Consider the following 26,516-nt stretch of genomic DNA (forward strand, 5'->3'; position numbering starts at 1 on the left):
AAATCCCTGCTCAGCCATGAATCAGACAGTCACCATCACTCAGGGTGTAACGAGATGTGACAGATCTAATAACAGATTTCCCCTGGTTGCTTTTAAAAAATAATAATAGGTGAGGGAGAGGAGAATCAAATCAGGAGTGCAGTGCTGGGGAAGGAGGGTTTATGCACACACAACACACACAGTGCTACTTCCCCAAATTTTTTTTTTTAAAAAAAGCCACCCTGAAGCTATTCTTTGCTCTGCGGGTAAATATTTATCCAGTTTCTTACAGCTCAGCAGCAGTGCATCTGCTTTGTATGCAAAAGCTTCCAGGTTCAACCCCTGGCATCTGAAGGTAGGCAAGGCTTCCTGTCTGAAAAACTATTAGGAAGCTGGGAAGATGCCTTATGCAGAGTCAGACCATCGGTCCATCTAACTCAGTCCTGTCTGCACTGACTCATAGCACCTGTCTAGGATTATAGACAGAGTTCCCTCCTGGCCCAAGCTGGAGATTTCGTGGACTGAACCTGGGACATTTGGACCTGGAAAACTACTGTTTTCTGACTTCGGAGCATAAGAAGCCACTTTACACTAACTATGATTCCTGAAAGCTTCCCTCTGGGTAAATGACAACTTTAGGGAGTGATTTTAACCAGTAAAATAGTGTGGGAGAAAAGGTATCTCCCACCACCACTCTCCATGTAGTGATATTTTAACATTGTGGGAGGTCCTAATTGCAGATCTCACACATTGCATCGAGTTGCACTTTGCCTAATCTTGTAATAATGCCCTACTTATAGTGTCAGCCCCTTGAAGGTAGGATGGATACAAATGTGAAAAATACATATAGAAACATCATGCAGACTTTGCTGCTGCAGAATGGAAAGCATGAGAGATGTTTTTAGGCCAAAAGGGCATTCTAGAAATGCCAGTCTCACATTCACCTACATTATAGACATGGAGAAACTTAAAAATTAAAAAAAAGCACTTGCAGTATCTTTTGTGAAAACAGTTACAGACCTTCTGTTTTACTACCTCAAAAAAGAGCACACTCCATTGTAACAATATAGGGGTATAAAGCACAGTTGCGCTTATCTATATAAGGCAATAGCCATGGCTATTGTTTATAATCAGTCAAATAAGTTTGCATCGCTTTACCAGCTATAAGGAAGGCACTGTGCTGAGAAAGACTCGCACCAAATGGAAAGTACTGTACTCTGACCTAAGCCTGCCCACATCTCCTTTATAAAGATGAAGAGAACACGGTGACCTCTTTCAAACATAATTGCTAACATCACTGCAAAAAGAGAAGGGCTGGAAGTCCTCATCATTCACAGGAATATAGCTGGTTTGCTTATTTCTGTGTAGAACACTGTTTTCTACATGCCGAAAGTGTTCTGGTGTCACCATAGTTCTGTCTTACTCACGCAAATGTGAGACTATGTCAAGGGTGTGGAGCCTGTAGCCCTTCAGCTCCCAGCAGCCCCAGCCTGAACATGGCCAATGGTCAGGGGTGATGGGAATTGTAGTTCAACAACATTCAATGGCCACAGATTCCTCATCTTAGCTCTAGGCAAACCACTCATTACAGATCAAATTGTTTCTGGGCTGTACCACTTCAGATTGCAGGCAGGGAACTGCAAGCTTGACTGTTCCTCCAATAGGGTAGGGAATCAGGGACATGGAAAATTAATTATGTCACATTGTCTAGGCTGAAACATTTTTTCCTTGACATCTAGGAGTTGTTTTTAATATGTGTTTGTTTCTTTTCATATGGAAGGACAGCCTGAATGGAGCAGCTTCACTACAAGATGAGCTGTTGAGAATCCCTTGACAGCACCATGCTAGGCATCTTTACCCAGAAGCATGTCCCACTACATACAATGGAACTTACTCTGCTAAATACGATGTGCATAGGATTGCAGCCTGAGTCAGTTGCTTGGTTGCTCCTGGAGTAGAAGCAGGATTGCACCCAAAGCAGTTGACCCGACCCTTTGAAACAAAAATAAATATTTAGTGGATTGTACTTCTTCTGGAGATGAAGGCTGAGTTAGATGATTGAATAAACATAGCCCAAATAACCACCCTTTGGGAGATTAGGGTCCCCAGCAACATGGGTGTGTAGGAAGAAGCTTCTCCTCCAAAGCTACCTTGCTCCAGGACAAGAGAGGAAAGAAAATAGAAATAGATATTAGGAGCTGAGCCCCTCCACCATTTCAGGTATCCTGCTGAGCGGGGAAGGAGCAGGGAGATTCCACAATCTTGGTGGATATTACATGTTTACATTTGTCTCAGATGCTCCTTGAAAGAACTAGGCTAGCAGATAAGAAAGCACATTGAGCTAGGATTGCCAGATCTCCAGGCCTGAGCTGAAGTCTCCAGGTTTGCCTGAACCACTCCAGGAGGCAGGAGGAGGGCTTGAATCTCCAGGTGGGCAAAAAAATTCAAAAAAATCTATTTTTATTATTAAGAAGACTATGTGTGTGGCTTGCAAACTTCAGCCTGAGGAGCTGGCTGCAAATCATTGTACAGACTCTCTACAGGGTCTGCCCCACTCCACTCCCTCCTGCTCTCTCCCAATTAACCTTTGTCTCCAGGACTCAGTGGTGGGAGAACGTGCAGAGGAAGAATCACCAGGGCCAGCCCCCATTACATCAGCAAGGACTACTTCTACGTCTCAGATTTGGTCCTTGAAAGTCTGGGATTCTTCTAACCTGGCAACCCTACATTGAGCTGATGAGTTGGTGGCAATGGGGCTCTATCTGGTCACTGGTCAGAATTTGCCAACACCTTTCCCTTTTTGAATTAGGGTGTAAAACACATATGAAAGACTGCAAACTCCAATTTCAAGCAGGCTGAATACAGCCAAAGAGCCATTGAAATCAAAGACCCTCTTTATATGCACCTGTGCAAATATGGATGTTGTCACCTCTGTAGTGACTCCATGCTGGTCCAAATATGTATAAAAAGTTCTGGCCTGCTGGTTCATCCTGGTATGTATCACACAACACAGAGACAATGCACTTTCCAAGGGGCTAGACACCCACAAATATACAGACCAACAAAACGTGTGAAAGTTTTTGTGCATATCTGGACTGGTGTAGAAGCAGGAGCTGAATACAAGTGAAGTGTAAAGAGGGACTTAATTCTATGTGAAGGATAGAAATCTTTTTAAGAATGACTCCTAATGTCCTCACCAGAAGCAGGTCATGGGGTGTGGCAGGGCTGCTACACTTCCTGACAGGTGGGTTGCTGTTGTTTACTGGAAGGACAAGGTAGTGGGGAGGTCAGCACTCCTGCCAGTGTGTTTGCACTGCACCAACTTTCCCAATGTCTTGCTTTTCCATCTCATGGTAAGCAACCATGCCCCTATATGCCAGGATGCTGGTCTAGTGTAGGGCTGCCATACATCTGGATTTTCCGAAAGGTGGCACTTTGTCAATTGAAAAATCTCATATTTTTTGCGTTTTTGAAAAGAAAGAAAAAAGCTGAACAACTTTTTAAAATCTCAGCATTTGGGGGGGGGGGGGTTCCTAGAAAAATCTCAACAATTTTGGGGTCTGACCCACCCCATGAACTGTTTCCTTTCTACAGTTCCCATGTTTCCTTGGAGCAGTGAAATGTCTGATCCTTTACCCACCTTCAAACAATTGTAGAGGCCTTTGGACCATCATTAGCCCTATTCAACTCTATTCTCTACAAGTGGTAATTTGGTTTGTTATTCCACCCACAACATGTTGCGAATCAGTCATGGATAAGAATGGATAATACATTGTGGCTACTTTTGTAGTGTTTCGAAGTAGCAAATGTAACTGGGTGAAACAACTCCAGAAGGAACATAGCCAACAATACCTAATCATCATTGCTGTGTGTTATTGCTTATAAAACGTGCCTCAAAGGCCTCCAGACTGTCACTGTCTTGCAGGAAGGCTTCATGTGCATACTGGAACTTTAAATTTATGCATTTGAAGTGGAATAAAGTGCTCTGTTGCCTTAACACAACAAATTCACTTTTTCTAATAAATGAACTTCTTGCAGTTTGAAAAGTGACAGTGAATGCACTGAAAAGGGTGGGATGAACAAATGATTAACAAGAAGACATGTAACCCCCCTGCAAGCAAAAAGGATGCATGCATGATTAATGCTCATTGCCACACAACCAGCCAAAAAATGCTTAGCGAAGACCAGACACCATCTAAGCATGGCATAATGTTAGAGCAAGCAAATCAGGATGAATGCTGAATAGGAGCCACTTGATCTATTTAGGGCCAAACCATATGGAGGTTAATTGCTAGAATGCAGCTTGTCATGCAAATAGCAACTGCAGGAGGACCTGAGCAACCTGGAGCCTAAGCAGTGGGGCCAGGGGTTAAGTCTTTCTCTCCCCGCTAAGTCCCAGACAAAAATTGTCATTCATTGATAACTTGTATCCCTGGTTTCAACAATCTTGATAAGAAGTGTTCTCTTTTGAAGCAGCCTATCGCACAGCTACAATTTACAAAATAATAACCCCCTCACATCTCAAACAACTCCAAGGCCAAGTTTAGCACGTATTTTTAAAAATCCACACACTGCAATCCTATGCACACTTACCTGGAAATAAGTCTTATTGAAAACACTGGGACTTTAGTAAGTAGAGCAACTCAGAGGGCACAACTTTGAAGTGCACAACTTTATAAAAAGCCAAATATATTGTATAGTACATGGGAAGGCTTTCCAATTCACTACAGGACAGTCAAGACCTCTTTGCTTATTTAAGCAAACCATCCATTGACTTGGGGAGGAGAACTCAGTAAATTTTGCATACTGCTAAATATATCAACCAAATTCTGCTCTTCTATAAGTAATTAAAAGGATAGAAATGTTGAAATTTACTAGTGTTTGTGTTTCCTCAGCTGCCAATCTCTTCCCAGTCAGCTATGTGTGAATCCCAGAAATATCAGTGGGAGTTCTACATAAAATAAATCTATGGCCTTTAAAACTGGGTATTGTTTTTGTTTGTTACTATGCTATATATTTTTTGTGTTTTATATTGTAAACTGCCCATGATCTTTGGGTGAAAGGAGGTATAGAAATTTAATAAACAAAACAAATAAATAAAACTGTGTGCAGCCTGCAAACCTTAATGAAGAAAAATAGAAGAAAAGATAGCATTCTAAAATAACAGAAGACTCTTAAGAATTAATACAGTAACTTTCATCCAGATTAACTCAAAGAAGTAAACTAATTGGTTTACCCACTCCTAAGAACATAGGAAACCACTTTGGGACCAACAAACACACACAGTGGTCTATCTTGCCAAATATCACATAAGGCTGCTATTGGGTTGGATCCATAGAAACATGAATGGACAAAGGAAATATATTACTGATGTTCTATGAATGCTTGTGCAAGCTAATGGGGCGCTCATACTGCAGCATCAATACGAGAAACATGGCATATAAGGAATACATAGGTTGTAACACAGGGATGGGGAACCTGTGGTCCTCCAGATATTGCTGAATGACAACTCCCATCACTCCCTGATCACTGGTCATGCTGGTTGGGGTTGATGGGAGTTGGTGTCCAACAACTTCTGGAAGCCTCAAGTTCCCCGTGCCTGCTACAACATTTTTTTAAAAATCTAGTGGCCCATTAAAAAGTCTTAAGCATTTGTGCAAAGCAAATAACTTGTGCAAACTTAACAGTATGTCTGGATTTGGGGTCATTTTTCTCATGCAACCCTCATCTGCTTGGTTGGCAACATCCACAGTCCTTCTATGAGCAGAAGAGATGGGTGGATCATGATATGAGTTGCATTCAACTAACATTTACTCACAGTAGAAGAAGAGGAGGAGGAGTTTGGATTTGATATCCTGCTTTATCACTACCCTAAGGAGTCTCAAAGCGACTCACAGTCTCCTTTCCCTTCCTCCCCCACAACACACACTCTGTGAGGTGAGTGAGGCTGAGAGACTTCAGAGAAGTGTGTCTAGCCCAAGGTCACCCAGCAGCTGCATGTGGAGGAGCAGGGATGCGAACCCGGTTCACCAGATTACGAGTCCACCGCTCTTAACCACTACACCACACTGGCTCTCACAGTAAACCCATAAATATTAATGGGCTTCAGATAGTCATCACAGCTATTCATTTCAATAGATCTACACTGAGTATAAATTATTTGAATATAACCCTGTGTTTCTTTCTCACATTCTTTCTCACAGTGTTTACCAATGCCACTCCACTTTCTGCATCAAAGTTACAAAACCCTGACTTTGGTGGGGTTAGCACTCACTTGAACTGAAAGTGACACAGTGTTAATTATAATGTCTTATTTGTCTGCTATGTCTAATTATTGGGAGACATGCAGCTTCTGAAGTCCATGCAGTGTCTGAAATGAATGAAACTTTTTTAAAAATATAGGTGATATGAATATTCCAAACAAACTGAAAATCTCAGTTTCTGCATCTCTGGAAAGGAAACAGTCATAAGAATGTTAATCTGCAGAAAGAACAATTCTCTCCATTCATACTTCTGTCTGGGGTACCTGGTGACCCTCTGGGAATTTGGATAAAGGAAATTGTACCTAATTTACAGCAAACTCCAAATATAAGTGTCAGAAGCACAAAGTGAGGCAAATTCCAATCTGTAAAGGAAACAGATACAATATCACATATGCTTCCCACACAGCATAGTTGTGGAATTTACTACCACAAGATAGTAATGGCCTGCAACTTGGATGGATTTTAAAGGGGCTTAGACAAATTCATACCAGCTACGATGACTTTATTATAAGAAGTAGAGCAATTCTGAATACCAGTTGCCAGTGATCACAACTGAGGAGAGGGCTTTTGTGCTAATTTCCTGCTTATTGGCTTCTTAGAGGCTTCTGGTTGGCCTCTGTTAAAACAAATTACTGGGCTATGCGGGTGTTTGGTCTCATCCTGCAGTGCTCCTTCATGTGCTTATGTTCCTAGATTGAACACACTGAATAAAACTTGGTTTGTCTAAACTAAGGCTGCGGTCCTATGCATACTCACTTGGGAGTTTGCCCCATTGAAGTCAGTGAAACTTACTTTGAACAAAGTAAACTTACATAAGACCAGACTGGCAAAATATAAGCAACAGAAGCACAGTGCGATTCACAGAAAGCTACATATGCTTATGTTCAATTTAGGTCTGAATTTTTTTCTGTAGAATGTGGCCATAGTCACTGGTCTCATTCAGACAGCAGAAAAACATAGTTTAGCCTTATAAGAACAAACCTGGCCTCCTTCCCCTCCTTTGGTACAGTTGGAAGGATCTATTCAGAAGCTTTCACTTATTCTTAAAACTAAAAGCAACTTCTTGTGTCATCCAAAACTCAACAAACCATGGTTTATCTTTACAATGGTTTGTTGAAGCAATTCAAGGTTAAATCCTTAGTTATGTCACTAGCTTGCTTCAACTAACCATAGTTAAAAGTTACCACAATTTAGGGTTCAGGAAACATGCTAAACTGCAGTCAATTTAAAATGGAAGTAGAAGCTTCCAAACTCCTGCTCATGGCCATAAATGGCAGAAGAAAGGGGATGCAGTGAGCGCATAGGTCCAGGATAAAATTATGTTTGTTCTTGTAATAGCTATGGTCCAGAAGTATGTCTAAAGGCATTTCAGCTCTGGTGCAAAAGCTATCATCCAGGGCTACAGAATGGAACCAAATGTTAAATTTATATTAAAGTTTAAGAACACAGCAACATATCCAACAAAGTTTGAATATATGCAAAGTTTGAAAATGCTTTTAAAAAACCACAAAAAATCAAACTTGATTAAAGTTAGTCTGATATCAGTAGCTTCTTAATCTAAACTGTTTAAAATTATAATTTAAAATGTGGTGCGGGACAGAGACTCAAAACACGTAACAGCGCACCACACAGAAACTGCAAGAACAGATTGTGTTTAACAGATTTTATATTATAATATTTACTGTCTGAGTCACTAAACAATCCTCCTCAACCATCGTATTTTATAATAGTGAAGGGGCACTCCGTATGCCATGCCGGATCCATTGTTGAACCCAACCCAGTCGGTGGACTGCTTAAAATAGTGTTGTGCCAGAATTTGTCCTCTGATTGCTTGATAAGGTTTTCTTCCCCTGCAAAAGTGCTTCCACTTTTCTGCTTCATTCTTGGGGGGCATTAAAATTCCTTTAGAATTTCAGCAGGTAAGGGATTTTGAGCATACCTGCTTGTTGCGAGGTGTATATTTTCTTCCATTAAGCTTTCACCCACCCAGTGCTCTGAAGTCTTCCCCGCTGCCCACATTTCCTGACCTTAAGAGTGGTTTTCTAATGGTGTCTTCTCCTGAGCTTTGACCAAAGTGTGAGCACCCAGGAAGACAGCATAGTAGTGCAGATCATTAGAGAACTTGCAGAAAGGACACTCACAAAAACCCCTCAGCCACCTCACAAGAATTTCACTCATGTTTCCTCTCTCCCTTTGACAATTTCAAAATGCAATTACTTTTCTCAATAACTGATGGAGAATGGTGGGGAACTGGACAAACATTTTGAAACAACACTAGTTTATAGAGTCTTTCCCTTTCCCCCCTAAGAATCTAAATTCACATGTAAACTTAAACTTTGGGTAGTACATAATACATTTTCAAATTAGACATGAGCTTATAGAACAATTGAGCAGTCTCTGAAGTTTTACTGAAATGGGATGAAGGATGCTTGCAGTTTATAAAAGTAGTCTACTGAAAATCCATTTAATTTCAGCATGTATTTCAAATATTTCATGAATTGGGAGGGAGTTGTCTTCCTTCTTTCAGGGCATTTATGTACTACAGTTGATTAACAGATGTGCCAGCAGATAAGCTACTAAAAATTGTTGTGGGCTAGCAACTTTTCTGGACTTATCTACATTCATATAAATTGGATTGCCTTCTGAATGCAGAAGAAGAGAGTTTGGCATTTTTCTGTGCACAAACCCAAAGGAACTCCATCCACATTAACTGAGACTGAACAGAACAGAACAGAACAGAACAAAACAAAACTACACTCCTATAGAAATTCCTTTTCACTTCAAAGAGGTTTGTTGGGGGCAAGTTTCCATGTTGCACACCTACTTATAATCACAGTACATGCACCCACAACTATACATGCTGCAGTGTACTTTTTGTGGTTTGCTTTTATTTGTTGAAAAATATCATGCGTAGGAATTGGTGAGAAAAGAGAAAACTGAATGGAGGGGATTAAATTTCAGCTGTCTTTAAGAGGATATCAAGTCCTCTAAGGGTTTTAAAGATCAAGGGGCCATTAGAACAGCTGATCAGCAAAAAGACTCTAGATCTGATCCTGCTGCTTAATCCATTGGTCTGACATTGCCAGGTGCACAGTGACTCCCATGACAATATTTAAAACCTCTTGAATTCCCCCCCACACACCAAACTCAAAAGAAATCTCAAGTTCACAAATGAAAATCCAGTGGTTCCATGAAAAGATATAATAAATCTGATGAAGCTGGGTAGCAGTCAAAGTTTAGGGTGAATTCAGTTCCCATTCAAGTCAGGAGGGAGACAAACATCACATTCATTGCCACAGGCATTGCTTCATTATTTCAGAAAATATGCCTTGAAAGTAGGGAGATGCACAGCTTTAGTGAGAACTCAAATGGCTTCAGTCTGCTTATTAATTCAGGATCCACACACTATTTTAACGGGCGTATTGTACACAATACCGAGGCAGAGTACAAAAATGAAACTTGGGTGGTTTATAAAACAAAACCCTGCCTCTGCTCACAATGAAATTTGTGACTACAAGTACCCAATTTAAGGGGGGGGGTGGAGCCCAACCGTACACCAATCCATGTTTAGTTTAGCAATTGACAGACAAAACACTTAACTCTACAACAGCTAAGGTACATGCATTTTAGCTCAAGGATGTAGCCCCCTAAATGTTGCTGAATTCTAACACCCATCAGCCCCAGGCAGCATGGCTGATGGTCAGGGCTGATGGGAGTTGGAGTCCCACATTATCTAGACGCAGTGTTTCCCAACCTTGGGCCTCCAGCTGTTTTTGGACTACAACTCCCATCATCCCTAGCTAGCAAGACCAGTGGTCAGGGATGATGGGAATTGTAGTTCAAAAACAGCTGGAGGCCCAAGGTTGGGAAACACTGATCTAGAGGGCCACAGATTCACCACACCTGTTTTGAGTTATATTTTTCTATCCCATGATGAGTACCAAGGGCATTTCCAGGCTGTCACTATTTCCAGGTGGGATCCAATCACAAACCAGCAAATTCATAGAATCATAGAGTTGGATGGTACATCGAGGGTCATCTAGTCCACCCCCATGCAGTGATGGCATTGTTTGCCCCACGTGGGACTTGAACCCAAAACCCTGAGATTAAGAGTCTACCAGTCTACCAACTGAGCTATGGGCATGCTAGACAAACTCTACCATTATAATTGACTGGGAGTTCTTACACAACCAACCTGTTTCCCAAAAATAACTTTTTGCGAGAAGAAAAATGATGGAGAAATGCTTTGACAGAACATCGTCTAGCCTCCCCGCAAACAAATCAGAGTGAATGCTTATTAAACAGGCAGTGTCATCTAAATGCCCTGCAAACAAATGAGGGCGATTGTTCAATAACCTGGTCATCTGGAAGTACCTCCCAATTGGGTAGAATCCGGCCAATACAGCAGCACATTCTGCCATAATGAAACTTTCACTAACAGGAATGATCTAAAAATGTTGGAATATGAGGCTGAACAGGAGGCCCTATGTTCCAGTGACTTGCCTTTTTACATGGTTTCAAGTAGCACAAATCAAGACAGAACACCAAACAAATACAGGTGTGTTGGCTGAATATTTTTCTCCCTGTGGCACAGTCTAGCAGCCAGAAAGCAGACCAGCTTTTCTGCTGATTTCCAGTTAGCTACCCTAATCATGTTAGCAGCCTGTTCCATTTTTGTCTCCCATAATCTCCCTGCACAGCTGATTGCCATCACAGAATGCAATCTACAGCTACTGAAAGGGAAAAGGGGGAAATATCCCCTCTGAGACTCTTCCTAATTGATCCCTATCCACAGAGCTCAGTGGAGTTGCATTAACAACCTTCCCACTCCCCAGAAAAACAAGGAGCAGACAGTGTAACACCAGCCACAGGACCTTTCCCTTCCCTAGTGGCTACAGCAGATTATGCTACATTTTTAAGGGTCAGAGACTGCTGCTACTTTCACTTCAGTCAGTAGGTCAGATTCAGGTTCTCAGTCAACTCATTTTCAAATACCTCGCTGGTATAAATAAAAGCAGTTATGTTCCTCAGTGTTAATAAAAACAAAAAGCTATGGTCATGCACTCTGAAGCGGGGCCATATCCTGGCTTGGAAGTTCAGTCCCATTGATTCCTATGGAACATATTTGGAAGTTATCATGGAGCTTACTTTTTTAGTGTGTTTAGAACCCTTAAAAAAGATTTAATACTTGGAATAAATTGCCATAGTTAAAAATTTAATAACCAAAATTAGATATTTAACAACATGGAGGTTTAATATGACCATAATCATTTTGTTCAAGAATCTGTTTTGAAACATTATGGCTCAAATCCTGATTACCTGTCTTTGCCCTATACTACAGGAACGGGTTTTGAAAGCAAAATGGGGCAAATGTGGGTGTCTTATTGGTAACATCAATAACATTGGGCAAAATGTAAAATAATGGCAATCAAAACGAAGTGGAAGCAGACCCTTTGATTTTTCAATGTGTGAGAGAGGCAATGTTGGCCATGCCCCTTAGTCTATAATTTACAGTAGAAATTATATTAATGTACACTAATGGGAGGCAAATAAGTAGTCTCTCTGGATAAATAATGATTATGCCTTTTTAAACATACCGTAAATCTAAATGAACGCTGTGGATGGGTGTGAATACACAGGGCTCTACATGACTTCAATCTTATTTTATGCATTTGCTACTATTAATTGCATGCACTGAAATTTTCATATTATTATGTTACATTTTTAAAAATCACTCAGTCACTAAGTGCTCTTTGGGTGAGATTTATGTAAGAAAAATGAAATCAGATTTGTGTGTGTGTATACACACACACACACACACACACACACAGGGAGGCAACTCTTTCTTCAAAAGCTTATGGGTCATGCATAAAATACACAGATCTGAAGATGGAAACTTTTTGATCTTCTTGTGGCTATATGAAATGCCTCCAAGTGACCAACAGTATCTTTTTCTGTGAACAAGAGAGTTGATTTCTTCCACTAACTAACACAAGTGACTTGCCCTGGTATGTGTAAACAATGGGCAAATGAATTGCCCAGGTATGTGGCTAGCAACACAAATTAAAGTGGTTACAAACTTTTGTGGACTTATTTGCATATTAAAAGAGAGGGGTAAGAGGCTTTAAGAGAAGCCCCAAGACTTGCTTCTCCTGCATACCTTTAGAAGGTGTACCATAGCACAGTGTCACAAAACATGCTATATTGTCAATGTTCCCATGTCCCAGGAAAACATGCTGATGCAAACGTGAAGCACTGCTGAACTTCATTGCTCCAATCCTAAACTCAGCAAGCTTAAAGCAGGAATGGGGAATCTGTAACCCTCCAGATGTTGTGGGAATTCAACTCCCCATCAGCTCCAGCTGGCATGGACAATGGCCAAGGATGATGAGATTTGGAGTCCAACAACACCTGGAGGACCAGAGGTTCCCTATCCCTGCTTTAGAGCTGGGGACCATTTCATAGATGCAAAAGACTGATGTGAGCAAAATATCCAGAGTTTATTGAAGTGAATAGGAAATCCTTCCTCTCAGATAGTTCTCTTTGTACACCAAAGTCTCTGCTTGCACACCAGAGCATTTGGCTTGGAGCTGTAACTGTATTAAAATCAAGTGCTATTAATATAAAGGAGAAAAAGCAGGGGAGGAAGAAGTTCGACTGGAGGATGGAATACATTGTTGTAGCTTCCATTTCATGCATGTCCGGGTTTTCCAGGCAAGATAGGATGCATTTTGTGCTAACTGGGAAACACCATTCAGGGCTTTTTCAAAATACACAACAGAACTGAAGAGCCCTCCTTTTTCTGCCTCCTTTCAGACAGCAACCCATCAAGACTGCAGAGATTCACCGCGGGCCCAAGCATTGATTGGCAGACACCATGAGCCAATCTCAGCCTGGGAAGCCAGTTCAGCGGGGAGACTATTCTCACCCACCTGCAACCGCTGTGGAGGCGTCAGTTCAGTCCTGTAGGCCCTGTCAGTCTCTGACATGCTTCCAGCTGGTTGCCTTACAACCAGACCCGTGTTGCTGCACATGAGCTTTAAGCAGTCATGCTGTCACTCTTTATTATCCAATTAAAACAAAAAGGGGGGAAAGAAGGGGAAAGGAGAAATAAGGGGAGGGGGGGAATAGTGGACCTAATTCGAACAGAAAATGAGTCGATTTAAACTTCTTTCTAACTGGCAAGTAATGTGCCTATATGGATATTAGTCACATGCAATGATATCCTTTGCGACTGAATGGCTACAATCCGCAGAAGTGAATGACTATTGGTAACTAGTTAGAAGGGGGTGGTTCCTTTCTTCTAGTTCAGGTGTAACAGCACAGTGTGCGTTTCAATAGGAGACAAGCAACAACAACAAAAGTTAAGGAAGTACTAATAAACCCATGCATTTTTTACTAGCCATAGCTATTAAGCAGTTTTAATATGCAATGATCTCATATGACATGCTTGGGCAATTTTTGAAGGTACAGGGCTTTCTTTGTCCGGCAAACAGAGAGTGCATCAAATGTACCTAGAGACACCTGCCAAATCTTCATTCATAAATCAGTTTCCACCCACTGTCTCATTGATTGGACAGATCAATAATCCTGCAGGATTTACATCCCCAAAGCTACATTACAACCATACTTTATGGTATAGTTTTGAGCATCGTTGCTAGGAAGCAAAGCCAACTAAATTCATTGGGGCTTATTTCTGAGCACTTGGGGTGGGGCTATAAAGTTTAGGGAAAGTTCACAAACCAAGCTGCTTTACAAAAGATTGCAGACTTGTTGAAAGCAGACCTGGCCTCAGCCCAGCAAAAATGTTCAGCTGCGACTAAGGCATGAACGAATCCTGAAGCCCCTACCCTGTGTCTCAAACCTCGCAACACTTTTGTGGGAATGTAAGGAAAACTAGAGGATAGGAAGAAGTGCCTATATCTTCACATTTTGCTGTCAAATCCCCTTCCATTGCGTCCCAAGCAGTTTTTCCTTAACCTGGGTGAGGGTATTTGCAGACAAAAATCTGCTGGTGCAGGAAGGGTTAAGCACCTCTTTCCTTACCTCCAACATTCCCATTATTTTAGCAAATATGGGTTTGGAAACATGCATTTGCCAAGACAACCATGTAGTTCATTGCTAAGGCCTACGCACTTAGCTAAGGCCTACGCACACTTACTTAGGAATAAGCCCCACTGAACATAGTGGGATATACTTCGAAGTTAACATGCACAGGATTAGATTCCCTATCAGTTTAATGCAATGGGACTTCAATCATTACAAAAGTTTTCCCACTAATCTGAATGGGACATTCAGCCCACTCTTCCCTAGGTATACTCTAAAGTAAATCCCATGGTTTTCAATGTTGCATACTCATGAGTAAATGTGCTTCGGACTGCAGCCTTACCAGAGACATAACTAAACTAACTGAATGGGGGGACATTGTCTACGGAGAAATATCACAGAATTGCAAAGATTACACTTACTGCCACCAGGAAGAGAAAAATAAATTATTTTTGGTTATGGTTTAGTGTTCAAATCCAGCATTTACCGTTTATTGTAAAAATCACAATATACATTCTTTGAAATGTTCTATGAAATAAACAGGAGTGCATTCGCAACCAAAAATAACAGGCAAATCTATATACAACCGATTTCTACCATCTGAAGCGTAATCCACAGAGTGTGTTGCATTGATGTGACATCCATTTATCATATATGCACAATAAGCAGCAATGGGAAATGAAGAAGGAATGACAAATGCAATCTATGCATGTTTATGCGGAGGTAAGGTCCACTGCGTTCAATGGGGCTTACTCTCAGGAAAGTGTGCATGGGATTGCAGCCTGAGTTATTAAACTTTCCAAAAGGATAGTTCAATCTTGCAAAGGGCAAAGAAAAAAAAAAAAGATCATCATGTGTTAGTTGGTTGTTTTTTTAAACGATAACTTTTAACTTAGTGGTAACATTTAATGCCAGTGAAATGTATCCATTTATAGAACTCCTGTTGGTCACAGTTGCGAGTCTCACCAAGTTCCTAATTTGGGTGACTTCACATCAAGACTGGGGAACCTGTGGCCTTGCAAGGTGTTGTTGAGCTACAGGTCTCCAATTTTACCTGGCCATTGACCCTGCTCAGGCCACAGGTTTCTCATCCCTGCTTTACATCTCTCAGCCTATAAAGAACTTTTGGTACCATTTCAGCTCTCCCCAGCCACACACAGTCTCTTCCGATATGTTCATCTAACCAGCAACACTATAATTTTAATAATGACAGGGGTTTAAATATGATTGCAAGTCTTTCCTCTTGTTTTCCTCCATCTAAAAATAATACCATTAGTCATTTTACACATTTTTTTTTCTTTCCCACACCCCTTTCTGCTAGACTAAATACATGAACTGCAATTTCCACAACATCCCCTCTTGGCTGTTGTTTTTGTGTTGTCTACCAAACTGGGAAACTTGTCTTTTACAGCTTTGTGATACATTGTCAATTCTGAGGACAAGATTCTTTTTAAAAATAAATGTATATACATTTCAATCACACATAATAACTTCAGTCATAGATGTACTTTTATCAAATTGTAAAACATACCGCAAAAGGGTTAATTTTTTTTGGTAAGGATGCATTGCAAAAAAAGTATGTTATTCTTAGGCCAATTCACCAACTGCTTTACCTTTACCACCAAACGTTTCCTTGCATCTGATTAACACCAAGACACCCCTAAAGAGTCATCCTAAAAAATCAGCTAGCTATTAATTTGTTCCGAACTGATGACAATGGTAAAATTGGGGGTCAACTTAAAAAAAAAAATTTTTTGCCCTAACCTCCAAATGAAACAAAACCCACACAGCACACACACACACACACACACACACACACACAATGGGGGGGGGGGTTTCCCTCCAAATGGCCACAATTTAAAACTTAAAAATAAATGCTTCATGTGCATTAAAAAATATTTCAGGTTTTCAAAAGATTCACCCTTCACCATTGGTTTCACATAAGTAAAAAATAGTTTACATGTCACCAGACAGAACTCTTTATAGCAACAGAAAAAATATACAGGATTTGTTCAGATCAATTTATAGTGTAATAAGCTCAACTTGTGTAGAAGTGTTTCTCTTTTTCTTTTTTAATCTTCATATAATGATTTTTTAATATATATAAAAAATCCTTTTCTCTGATGTTAAATGATTATGTCAGACTTTTCTCTTTTCATTTCCACATAACAAAAGTTAGGGGGCTTCCTGATTCCACCCGCCACCACCCTTATTTTATTTTCCCTTTTCCATAGGACCAAAAGAAAAAATAAACGAAAAGCGGGACAAAATCCCTCAAAGTCCCCTTCCATAGATTTATTCCAGGGGACCTGCCACCCTATTTTTGACAAGCTGGGTTCCTGGGCGATCCAAAAACCAGTGGCTGGGGACCTGGGGGGCTGGCTTGCGCCTGTGTTGTGTGTGTGGAGAGGCCCAAGCAGGGCCGAGGGAGAGAAGGCAGGGGGGGTCTCTCTCTCTCTCTCCCCACCTCCTCACAACCTGAAGGAGGCTTCAGAGAAGGGGTGCTGCATCTTGAAACTAGACAAGAAGCACTGGAGCGGCGGGGGAAGGGGGTTCACGAGGGACGGCGGCAGGCTGGGAAGAAAGAAATCATCGCCTCTGACCTCTAGCGAAGTGCCAGGTTTTTTCTTTAGCTCTTCACATTTCCTAAATTTGCAGATCTGGTGTCCCGTTTTGCGGTTCCTGCAACTGCTGCACACGCCACAGTTGATGAGCCTCTTGCAGGGCACGCACACCCCGCACCTTTTCCTCTTCTTCTTGGCAGGGTTGCCTGCCCCTCCTCCGCCTCCGCCTCCCCCGCCTCCTCCTCCTCCCCCGCCCCCGCCTCCCCCTCCGCCTCCTCCTCCTCCGGCGGCTCCCAGGGAGGAGGAGGACGACGAGGAGGAGGAATGGCTCTGCGGGCAGTCTGCCAGATTGGCAATTTGAAACGCGCTGTCTGTGACGGCTGCGGAGGCTGCGGCGGGGGAGTGCAGGGCTGTCATGACGATGACCCCGGGAGGTAATGAGATGCCCCCTAAAGCCGGGATAGCGGAAAAAGTCCCCACGCGCTCGGGGAGATTCATTATCTCCGCTTCGGCGGCGCCGCATTTGAGCTTGTTCATGCATTCGCCCGCCAAAGGTCTGCAGTGCTCGGGCGCCAAGGTGGAGAGGAAGTTGTTGTTGGCCATTTGCAACGAGGCCTGCTCGGCCGGCGCGCAGCCCGGCTTGCCTAGGCGCTGCTGGGAGTCGCCGCGGTGGTGCAGGCCGCTGGCTCCGGCCCCGCCGCCGCCCCCGCCGCTCCGGCCGGCGGCGTGCAGCGACGACGACGACACAGACGACACCGACGACGACACCACGGCGGCTGCGGCGGCGGCTGCTGCGGCCGCGGAGGAGGCGGCAGCGGCGGCGGCGGCTTTGCGGGCCGCCACGCCGCCGGCCACGGCCGCCGCCGGGTTGGCGGGGCCTCCGACGCCCGCGCCGCCGCCGCCCGCGCCGCTGCCCCACAGCATGGCGGTGGCGGCGGCGGCCGTGGCCGTGTCGCAGTTCCAGGGCGACATGCCGATGCGCGCGGCGGCGGCGGCGGCGGCGCTGGGGAAGATGGGGGTGGTGATGCGCGCGATCTTGGCCGCCTGCGGGAAGGCGCCGCCGTTGGTCTTGTAGAAGGTGGCGAAGGAGCGGTACCTCTCCATCTCCGAGTTGTAATCCACAAGGCTGTTGAGGGCGCCGTCGGGCAGGTGGTTCTCCTTGGGCAGGCCCGGCGCCTCGGCGGTGGGCCCCGTCTCCACGCACACGTTGGTGTTCATGGTGCCCAGGGGGTGGTGGGGGTGGGGGTGAGGGTGGGGGTGCGGGTGGGCTTGGGGCAACAGGGTGGGCGGGAAGGAGGAGGACGAGGAGGTGGAGGAGGGGGGAGGGGGCGAGGAGAGGAAGGGGGGGCCGGGGAGGGCCAGGGGAGGGAAGGGCAGGGCGGGGAGGAGGGCCACGGGAGCCGTCGGGGGGGCCGGGCCGGGTGCTGGGTAGCCCGGGGGGTCAGGGGGAGGGAAGGGGGGGAAGCGCTGCCCTCTAATCCTCTTGGGGGGGCATCTCGGCACACGGCGAAGTCTTCTCAGGCAGCCTCTTCTTTTGCATCGTCCTCGTCGTCGTCGTCCTCCCCGGGAACCGTCGCAACTGAAAGAAAGAAAGTCATTTCGGGGGGAAAGTCTACGCAGAAGGAGGGAAAGAGGATCCGCGCGCGAGAGAGAGGACTGTCTGTGCGTGCGAGGGTTTTTTTGTTTTGCTGTGTTCAAAAGACACCACACAACACACGCTGCGGGGAGAGACGGGGCCCGTCAGTCACCCCAGCTCGTTTGCATAACAATCAATAAAGACATGATCCCAGCCCAGCAGCCGACGGTGCCTCCTCCGCTCTCCGGCCACCTTCCCTTCACCTCCTCCTCCTCCTCCACCCCCCGCCGCCGCCGCCGCCCCCTCCAATCCCACCCCGCGGTAAATGCTTTAATAGCTGGGGAGAGGGAGGGAGGGGAGGGCGGGCTGACAAATGCCAGGGGAGAAGGGGCAACCGGAGTGCTAAACACATGCAAATGAGGGGTGGGAAAGGGCTCCCAATCCTCTCACCAGAGGGCATCGGAGCTTTAGGAAATGTGTGAACGAGCCGGGTTGCCAGGGCAAGACGGGGCTGGAGAGCAGCGGGCTCGGGAGGAGAAAACCAGGCCGGGGGGGGGGGGAGCAAAGGGAGCGCGAGGAGGAGGAGAAGAAAGTCTGCTCAGGCGTTAAAAAGTAGGAGGAAGCACAATGCCGCCAAGAGTCGACCTTCCTCCGTCGGAATATCGAGATTTTGTTTTCACCTAGTTGGTTCTTTAGAGGATTAGCAGGAACTGTTTTCTGAATCTGGGGGAGGGGGGGTGTCATCAGTTTGAATCACAGCTGGCTGTGTTGCAGGGTCCCTAGATCAGGTCTCTTTGGTAGAGGGGGAGCCCAGCCCCCCAAATTAAGTAAATAATAAAGGGACCGAGTTGAGGTGGGGGATATATATTTATACACACACATGCAAGGCAATTTCACAGGTTTGGGTATGAGATCCTGCAGCTGCAAGGGGACTGAATATCCACGCAGTCACTTAACATGCTACACAACCTTCAAGCCAGGGACGCTATGTAAAAAAAAAATCTAGATATCAAGGAGGCACGCACCACCTCCCAAATACACTTTATCAGTCTTATTAAAAAAAAGATTTGCAAGGTATACCCCTTGCTGTGGGTTACCTACTGGCATATGGGTCGTGGGGTTTTGTTTTTATTTCACATAGGCCATCCAATATCAGAGAGGGCGTATTAGTTTGTAACACGGGGGAAAGTACACTCTTCCAACCTTTAGGAAGTGAAACAAACCAAAAACCAAACTGGACACAATATATATCTTTGTCATCCAGAATGTGGTTCCACCTCCCACCAAACAGTGTTTTTACTTGCAACATCCCCCTGTTTTTTCCACTTGTAAACAGAATATTAGGTCCCCCAGAGACACTAAGAAAGGACCCCAGTACAGTTTTATGCCTGATTCCTACAGTTGAAAAATAGTTATCAATTATACTAATTACAGTCATAATTAGACTAATGAACCATTTCTAGCCCATCCTACTAGCTTGGGGGGGGACTTCGTCATTTAACTGCTGGGATAGACTGAAAAGCAGGGTTTTAGGTAAACTAATCCAGATTATGAGAGCAAATCTAGAAAGAAAGAAAAGTCACATCAGCCTTGTCTGGCAGATAGGGACCAACACGCATCTTTTAATCAGGGAAAGACCCTAATCACACCAGAGCCACCTCTGCATTTTTACATCAGGGGGAAAGACTGAAACCACTGCTCCTTGTAAGGATTTGGTTGCAACAAGGAGGTCTTCTCCCTATTCTGAAAACACGCACAAAAACAACCTGATCACAGAAAAATTCAGTGTATGAAATAAGGCTACTTTTTAAAAAGGAAAAGAAAGTATAACTTCATTTCCATTAACAGCAACTACTTAATACAAGTAGTTTTCCTGGTTCTGCATAGGCAATGCACTCACATTGGAAAAGATAGTGATAATGTTTGAGTAATAATAATAATAATATCACATAGGCTCTCAACAGAACACACTTCTATGCCCCATTTTCGTTGCATTTTAAATGTTTCCCCCCCCTCCAGGAAACCTCTGCTACAATTTCAGCCTCTTCTCTCTTACCGCCACCACCAAATCCCCTTTCAAGGTTTACTGCTACCAGAAACGAGAAAATTATGGTGCCCACCAACCAGGTCATTATTGTTTAATCGATGCATCTCTGGAGCGCGAAAGAGGTGTCTAAGACGCAGCTATTGATTTTTCTTTTTTAAATTAAACTATCGTGCGATTTTTTTATTTTATTTTTTAATAAAAAAAAACCCGGATAATTAAAAGCAGCTAAAGAGACTGCGATCTACTCGCTGCTTAAGCCAATGTGACTGTACATGTTCAATATTGCATATCTGCTCCTGCTAGAGACAGAGAGATCAAAGGTCATATTTAACATTCAGGAGGAGGGGCTGGTGCAGATTAATTAATAAATTAATACAGCAGCGCCTTTTATTGCCCAAGCCTAGCATTCATCTACTTTAACAACCCCAGCGGACCACAAGAGGGGGGGGGGGGAGAGGAGAGGAGAGATAACAGGAAGGGGGAAGGGAGAAAAAAGAAAGAAAAGAGAAAGAAAAGGGGGGGGGAGGAAGGAAAGAGATCCAAAAACAATCACTTACCAGTCTCTGTATTTTTTGGGGGGACACTTGGATTTTGCAGACGCTTAACCCGCCTGTCTGTCTTTAATTAGTTGCACATCACTCCCTAACACAAAGAAGAAGGGGGTGGAAAAAAAGAAGAAAAAAGAAAAAAAAGGAAGAATATCCCGATGTGTCTTTGGCAGCTCCTCAATTACAACTTTGATACTTGTAAACAAACTGTAAAAGGGCGGTGATGAGGGAGGGGGGTCGGTGGGAAAGGAATAAAGACGCCGATCCACTAAGCAAATACCTGTAAGTGGCTTTCTTTTTTTTTTTCCTCCTCTCTCTCTCTCTCTCTCCTTGTTGCAGAGAAAGGAGGAGGGGGGAAGGGAGGGGAGAGAGAGGAAAGAGCAGGCACTGAATGTGTGTGCGCGCGCGCTTGTGTGTGTGCTCTGTGTGTGTGTATGTGCGTGCGCGCGTGAATGTGTGAGAGCGCTTGGCTGTGCTGCTCGGTGGTCTCCTCTTCCTGCGCGTTGCGCTCCGTCCGTCTCTCCAGTCGCTGTGTGCGAGGGAGGGAGGGACGCAGCCGGGGGAGTCTCTCTCTCTTTCTCTCCCCCTCGCTCTCCCCCTCTCTGTTTGTGTGTGTGTGTGCCTGCGTGTGTGTGGTTGCTGGGGGAGGGGAGGGAAGAGAAGAGAAGAGAGACGTGGGGGGGGGGGGAGGAGAGGGAGAGGCGCGCCAGGGAGGTGAGGAGGATGCAGGGATGTGGACACCTACTGATGATTGGCTGCAAATTACACCGGGAACAAGAGGCGCGCACGGGCCACTGCTCCGCTTTCCCTCTCCAATCCCCTCCCCCACGCCTCCTCCTCCTCCTGCGCGCTCAACGCAGCGAGAGGCCACGTTTGGCCGCCCCTCCTTCCTCGACGGAGGGGCGGGCGGCGGCGGCTGTGGAGGAGCAAGGGGGGCGGTGGGTAGGTGGGTGGGAAAAGCTGCCTGGAGGCTCATTTGTAAGGAGCAGGCACTTGCCGCGGACTCCAGCCTCTTTATTCCCCATTAACTTGCCTCTGTGCGTGCGTGCGTGCCGAGAGCGCAAGGGAGGCCGGGGGAGAGAGAGGGAGGAGCGGGGGGGGGGGAGATGGAGAGAGGGAGGAAGAAGGGAGAGCGCGCGGGGGGTGGCTGGTGTGTGTGCGAGAGAGAGAGGGGTGGCGTTGGAGGGTGTGCTCCAGTCGACGGCAGGGAAGGCGAAGGCGAGAGAGTTCCTCCCCCAGCCGCAGCCTGAAGTGGGAAGGTCCTTGCTCGTTGGAGAAGGGTGCTCTCCACACCAGCACCCCTCGCCTCGCTCCCCCAGGCCCAACCCTTCGCCCAGGCGCCCTCTTAACCATTTGCAGGCGGCCGCCGGCGAAGAGAAGCCGTTGGCTCTGGAGAGGCTTTTCGAGAGGAGGCGAGAGAGGGGAGGCGCTGCACTGGGAGGTCTCCCACTCGCGCGGAAAGAGCTCTTAACAACCCTGAATCCTAGAAGTTAAAGACCCAGGCGGCTTTATTCCTCCCAGCGCCTTCCGCCAAACGCAAAAAAGGGAGCCTCCCTCTGACTCCAGACTTAATCTCACGGAAATAATCCTGCATGCCCGGCGCTGCCTCGGTGCCAGGAGCAGCAATAATCATCGCCGTCGATGATGACGATGATTAATAATAATAATAATAGTCTCCTTCGAAGGGTTTCTAGCAGCTGCTGAGCTTCCCCTTCGGAGGTGAAATCGTCCCGCGTAATGAGAGGGTTGCTCTCCTCTTAAAGCATTCCAAAGTGTGTGCAGCCACAAAGTTTCTCTTTGGCTTTTTCTTTTGGAGACAAGAATAGAGGTGACACTTTGCACCAATGAATAGGCTAACATGTAGCCACGTTCGTGGTGTCGAATGAGCGTGTTGTTTCCGTGTAAAGGTCTTAAATGCTTCATTGTGGCACTTTACTGGTGCTTATGTGGTATCTATTTTGTTTAAGAGGAAGGAGGGAGGGAGGACAGGATGGCTGTAATACGTAAAGATGAATATCTTGCACTAGTTTTACCTTACAGAAAAATGAGGACATGCATGCACTGTTAAATAAATTTAAGCTTATGCGTGCCCAATGCCACCCAAATATTTCATTTCCATGATATTTGATAAGGGAGGAGGTAATTAAAAATATAGGCAACTTTGGAATTATATGGACTGATGAATCAAATTCATTATATTTCATTTAAAAGCTTAGTGGATACCCACTGATACCTAATAAAATTACTAGTAGCCTGTAGAAACCTATGAACCCAAGGTGCCCCCCCATATAAATCAAGAAATTGTGGAATAATTCCTCCACTTTGCCCCTTGCCACTTCTCTCACCCACTGTAACCCCATTTTTTCGTCCTTCAGATCTCACTTCCCTCCAAGGTCCCAACTCACAAACCCATTTTCCCCTGCTCCCTCCTACTGTTAATTCTTCAATTATCATAACCCACACCCTACTTCTTTCTCCTTCTTCTGACATCTCATTTTTCACAAGATCCTAACCCCAACCTTATTCTTGCTCTCTCTCTCCTTCCTAGAATTCCATTATCCCCCCCCCCTAATTCTCAACCCCACCTTTTCTCCTTCCTTTTATCCCAGATCTCACATTCTCCTGGAATTCCAGTAGGATTCTCCCTATTTTCCCCCTGCCTACTGCACTACACCCTTCCTCCTCCAATTTCCAGAACCTGGCAGCACTCTTTCTCCTCCTTCCTAAAACCATCCTCACATTATCACATAAAATGTACTGTGCTATATCCACTGCTTCTCTTTCTCTCTTATAGTCCACCTTTATCTCACTGTTTCTTCCCAGCAAATACCATGCTCTTAGCAAGGCTTCACTGCTGCAAATGCAATGTAATATATCAGCTACTTGTATAGAGCCTGTTCTCATAACTTCTAGTGTTTAATCCAGAAATCCTGAGATAATCAAGTGGCAACCAACTGGCTGTTCCACCTGGCCACCAAAACTATTCTATTTGGCTTCTGGTGGCCCAGCTGAGCACTGACCATTCTAAAGTATGGCTGCCTGAGAGTAAGGAAGAGATTTATCCCAGTCCCCTCACCCTGTGCCCTCCTTCTTCATGGACTTGACCCAGCAATGCAGCTGCAGCTAGTGATGACCAGTTCAGTTCTCTTAAGTTTCTCTAAGCTTCTCATTTTTCAGTCTTAAAGTCAGTTCTCTACATTTCTGCAGCAATTTGCATTTTTATTTTATTCCTAATGGAAATTTGTCAACATTTAAACAGAGCCAAAGTTTGTGCATGCAATTTACTATCTATCCAGGTAAATTTGGGATACAGAATCCCACTACTGTACACAAATGGCTCCTAGCTAGTTTGGGGAAAATGTTTTTTCGGCTCAAATTAATCTAGGGCATTAACCTGATTCGCACGTATGCTAACCATGGTTAGTGTTAACCATAGTTAACACGAAGCATAGTCAATAAACCATAGTTAAAGCTGAAGCACCTGGCAGACAATCACTTATTGACTTCTTACCCCACACAGCAGCTGAACTTTGAGAGTGATTTGAATTTTTTGCTGCCCTTCCTTCACTTGTGGCTCTCTAGCCTTTTGGTGGTGATAACTCCTTAAGCATGGTTAAAGAGGAGGTCTGGATTTTCTCATAACAGTAAGCTGAGGTTAAATGTTAACTATGGTTTTATAAACCAGCTGCAAACATTGGTTAAGAAGTTACCTTTAACAACAGTTAATAAAGCATAGTTAAGCTACTGGGCTGGGTTCAAACACTAAGACATGGTTTAATAAACCATGGTGTAATGCTATGTGTGAACCAGGACACTTTTTCTCTGAAAGCAAAAGTAGCTTGTGTACAAGTGTCTGTTTCTCTCATGGTTCTTTGAACAGCCTCATGAGGTCAGACTAGAAGCACCAACAGTTCACCAGCTATATAGGACAGTCAGTGCAGTGGCTAAGAGCTAAGGAGACCTGAGTGATATTTGCCCATTCATTATATTTCAGCCTAACCCACCTCACAGGGTTGATGTGAAGATAAAGGTGAGATGGAAACCAGCCCTAGCTGCTTGGAGGAAAAGTGGGGCAAAAATGTGAGCAATAGAACACCCACGTGGAAGGTTTTCTTAGCCTGACATCTGAACCTTTGCTAAAAATAAATCACTGGATGACGTTTGCAGGACACAGCTCTTTCATCTTTATCATAAACACATTTCGTGAGAATAAATCCTATTCATTTCCTGTGGAACTTATTTTGGCATGTGTGCTTAGAGGCAGCCTCAGAGGGAGTTCTCCTTGACAGCTGGTGCCAGGGCTCCAGGCTATGGATCCTGTGTAAGGAAATAGATAGCAGAACAGTGTGGAAATGAAACGTTCACTACATGGATTGGTTTAAATGTGCATTGACTTGAAATCATATTGTTTATGTAGGTGTCTCCATGTTTCTTTTGTGGTCAGTCGCACTGATGGCTAGCTGAAAGGACTTTTTAAGCAAACACACTATCTGCATTTCTTGAGGTTTTAAATGCAAGTGCCCCACCCAGAAGTTCATGGAAGTTCTTGGAAATACCAGCAGGTAAAAAAGATAAAGGTAAAGGACCCCTGGACAGTTAAGTCCAGTCATCTCGCTTTCAGGCTGAGGGAGCCGGCGTTTATCCACAGACAGCTTTCCGGGTCATGTGGCCAGCATGACTAAACTGCTTCTGGTGCAACGGGATACCTTGATGGAAACCAGAATGCACAGAAATGCTGTTTACCTTCTCAGCACAGTGGTACCTATTTATCTACTTGCACTGGCATGCTTTCGCACTAGGTTGGCAGGAGCTGGGACAGACTAACAGAAGCTCACCCCGTCATGGGAATTTGAACTTCCAACCTTCTGACTGGCAACCCCAAGAGGCTCAGTGGTTTAGACCACACCACCACCCATGTCCCAGCAAGTAGATTTGTGTGTGTGTTCTGTTCTCAGATTTTTCAGAGGAAAACACCTTGAAACAGACTTTCAAGAGGTAAAAACAAAACAAAGCACATATTCATTTAATAAAACATTAATCTCCAACTCATAAACTTGGATCCTAACTTTCCTTAGATAAATAGAACAAGAGTTTATGGTCACAGAACAAGGCTTTCCCTCTGCTTTCCCCCCTCTGCATACCTCCCTTCTGAAATTCTGCTCCTGGAGGTGGATGGACCATGGCAGAAGATCCTGATGGAAATCAACCCCCACCCCTTTCAACATGGATGGAGGAGTAACTTTGGATGCAAGCCATAATGTGTTAACATCCAGAATTTCAAAGAATATTAGAAGAGCTCTGCTCTGTTTTTTAAAATATCAGTCAAATGTAACTTACGTAAAATCTGGAAATGTACACAACTCTGAAGTTTTGTCCATTTTCAGATTGTACTTTCAGATCAGTGGCCACTGGCTACAATCCAGCAAAAAATTCAAGCATCCTTAAAAACTTATTGAACTCGGTGGACTTCAGAGTGTCTGACTCTGATGAGGC

General features: G+C 44.5%; 1 protein-coding gene across 3 annotated transcripts in view; it reads right to left on the bottom strand.

Moving 5' to 3' along the window:
- CXXC4 (CXXC finger protein 4) overlaps positions 1–21,667 on the bottom strand; it is a 58,888-nt gene extending 37,221 nt beyond the window's left edge. Inside the window, exons 1-2 of one of the 3 annotated variants that reach the window (XM_028743256.2) lie at positions 20,553–20,896; positions 16,892–18,431 (exon numbers count right to left, since the gene is read on the bottom strand). In XM_028743256.2, coding sequence (XP_028599089.2) covers positions 16,892–18,431; positions 20,553–20,560 — 1,548 coding nt within the window. In that variant the 5' untranslated portion in view covers positions 20,561–20,896. Of the gene's footprint in view, positions 1–14,750; positions 18,432–20,552; positions 20,897–21,303 lie in introns of those variants that run through there. The other 2 variants (XM_077933886.1, XM_077933885.1) reach the window with 2 other exon arrangements.
- Positions 21,668–26,516: the final 4,849 nt, after the last annotated feature.

Source organism: Podarcis muralis, chromosome 9 (assembly GCF_964188315.1).
Source record: "Podarcis muralis chromosome 9, rPodMur119.hap1.1, whole genome shotgun sequence".
NCBI classification, from domain to species: Eukaryota; Metazoa; Chordata; class Lepidosauria; order Squamata; family Lacertidae; genus Podarcis; species Podarcis muralis.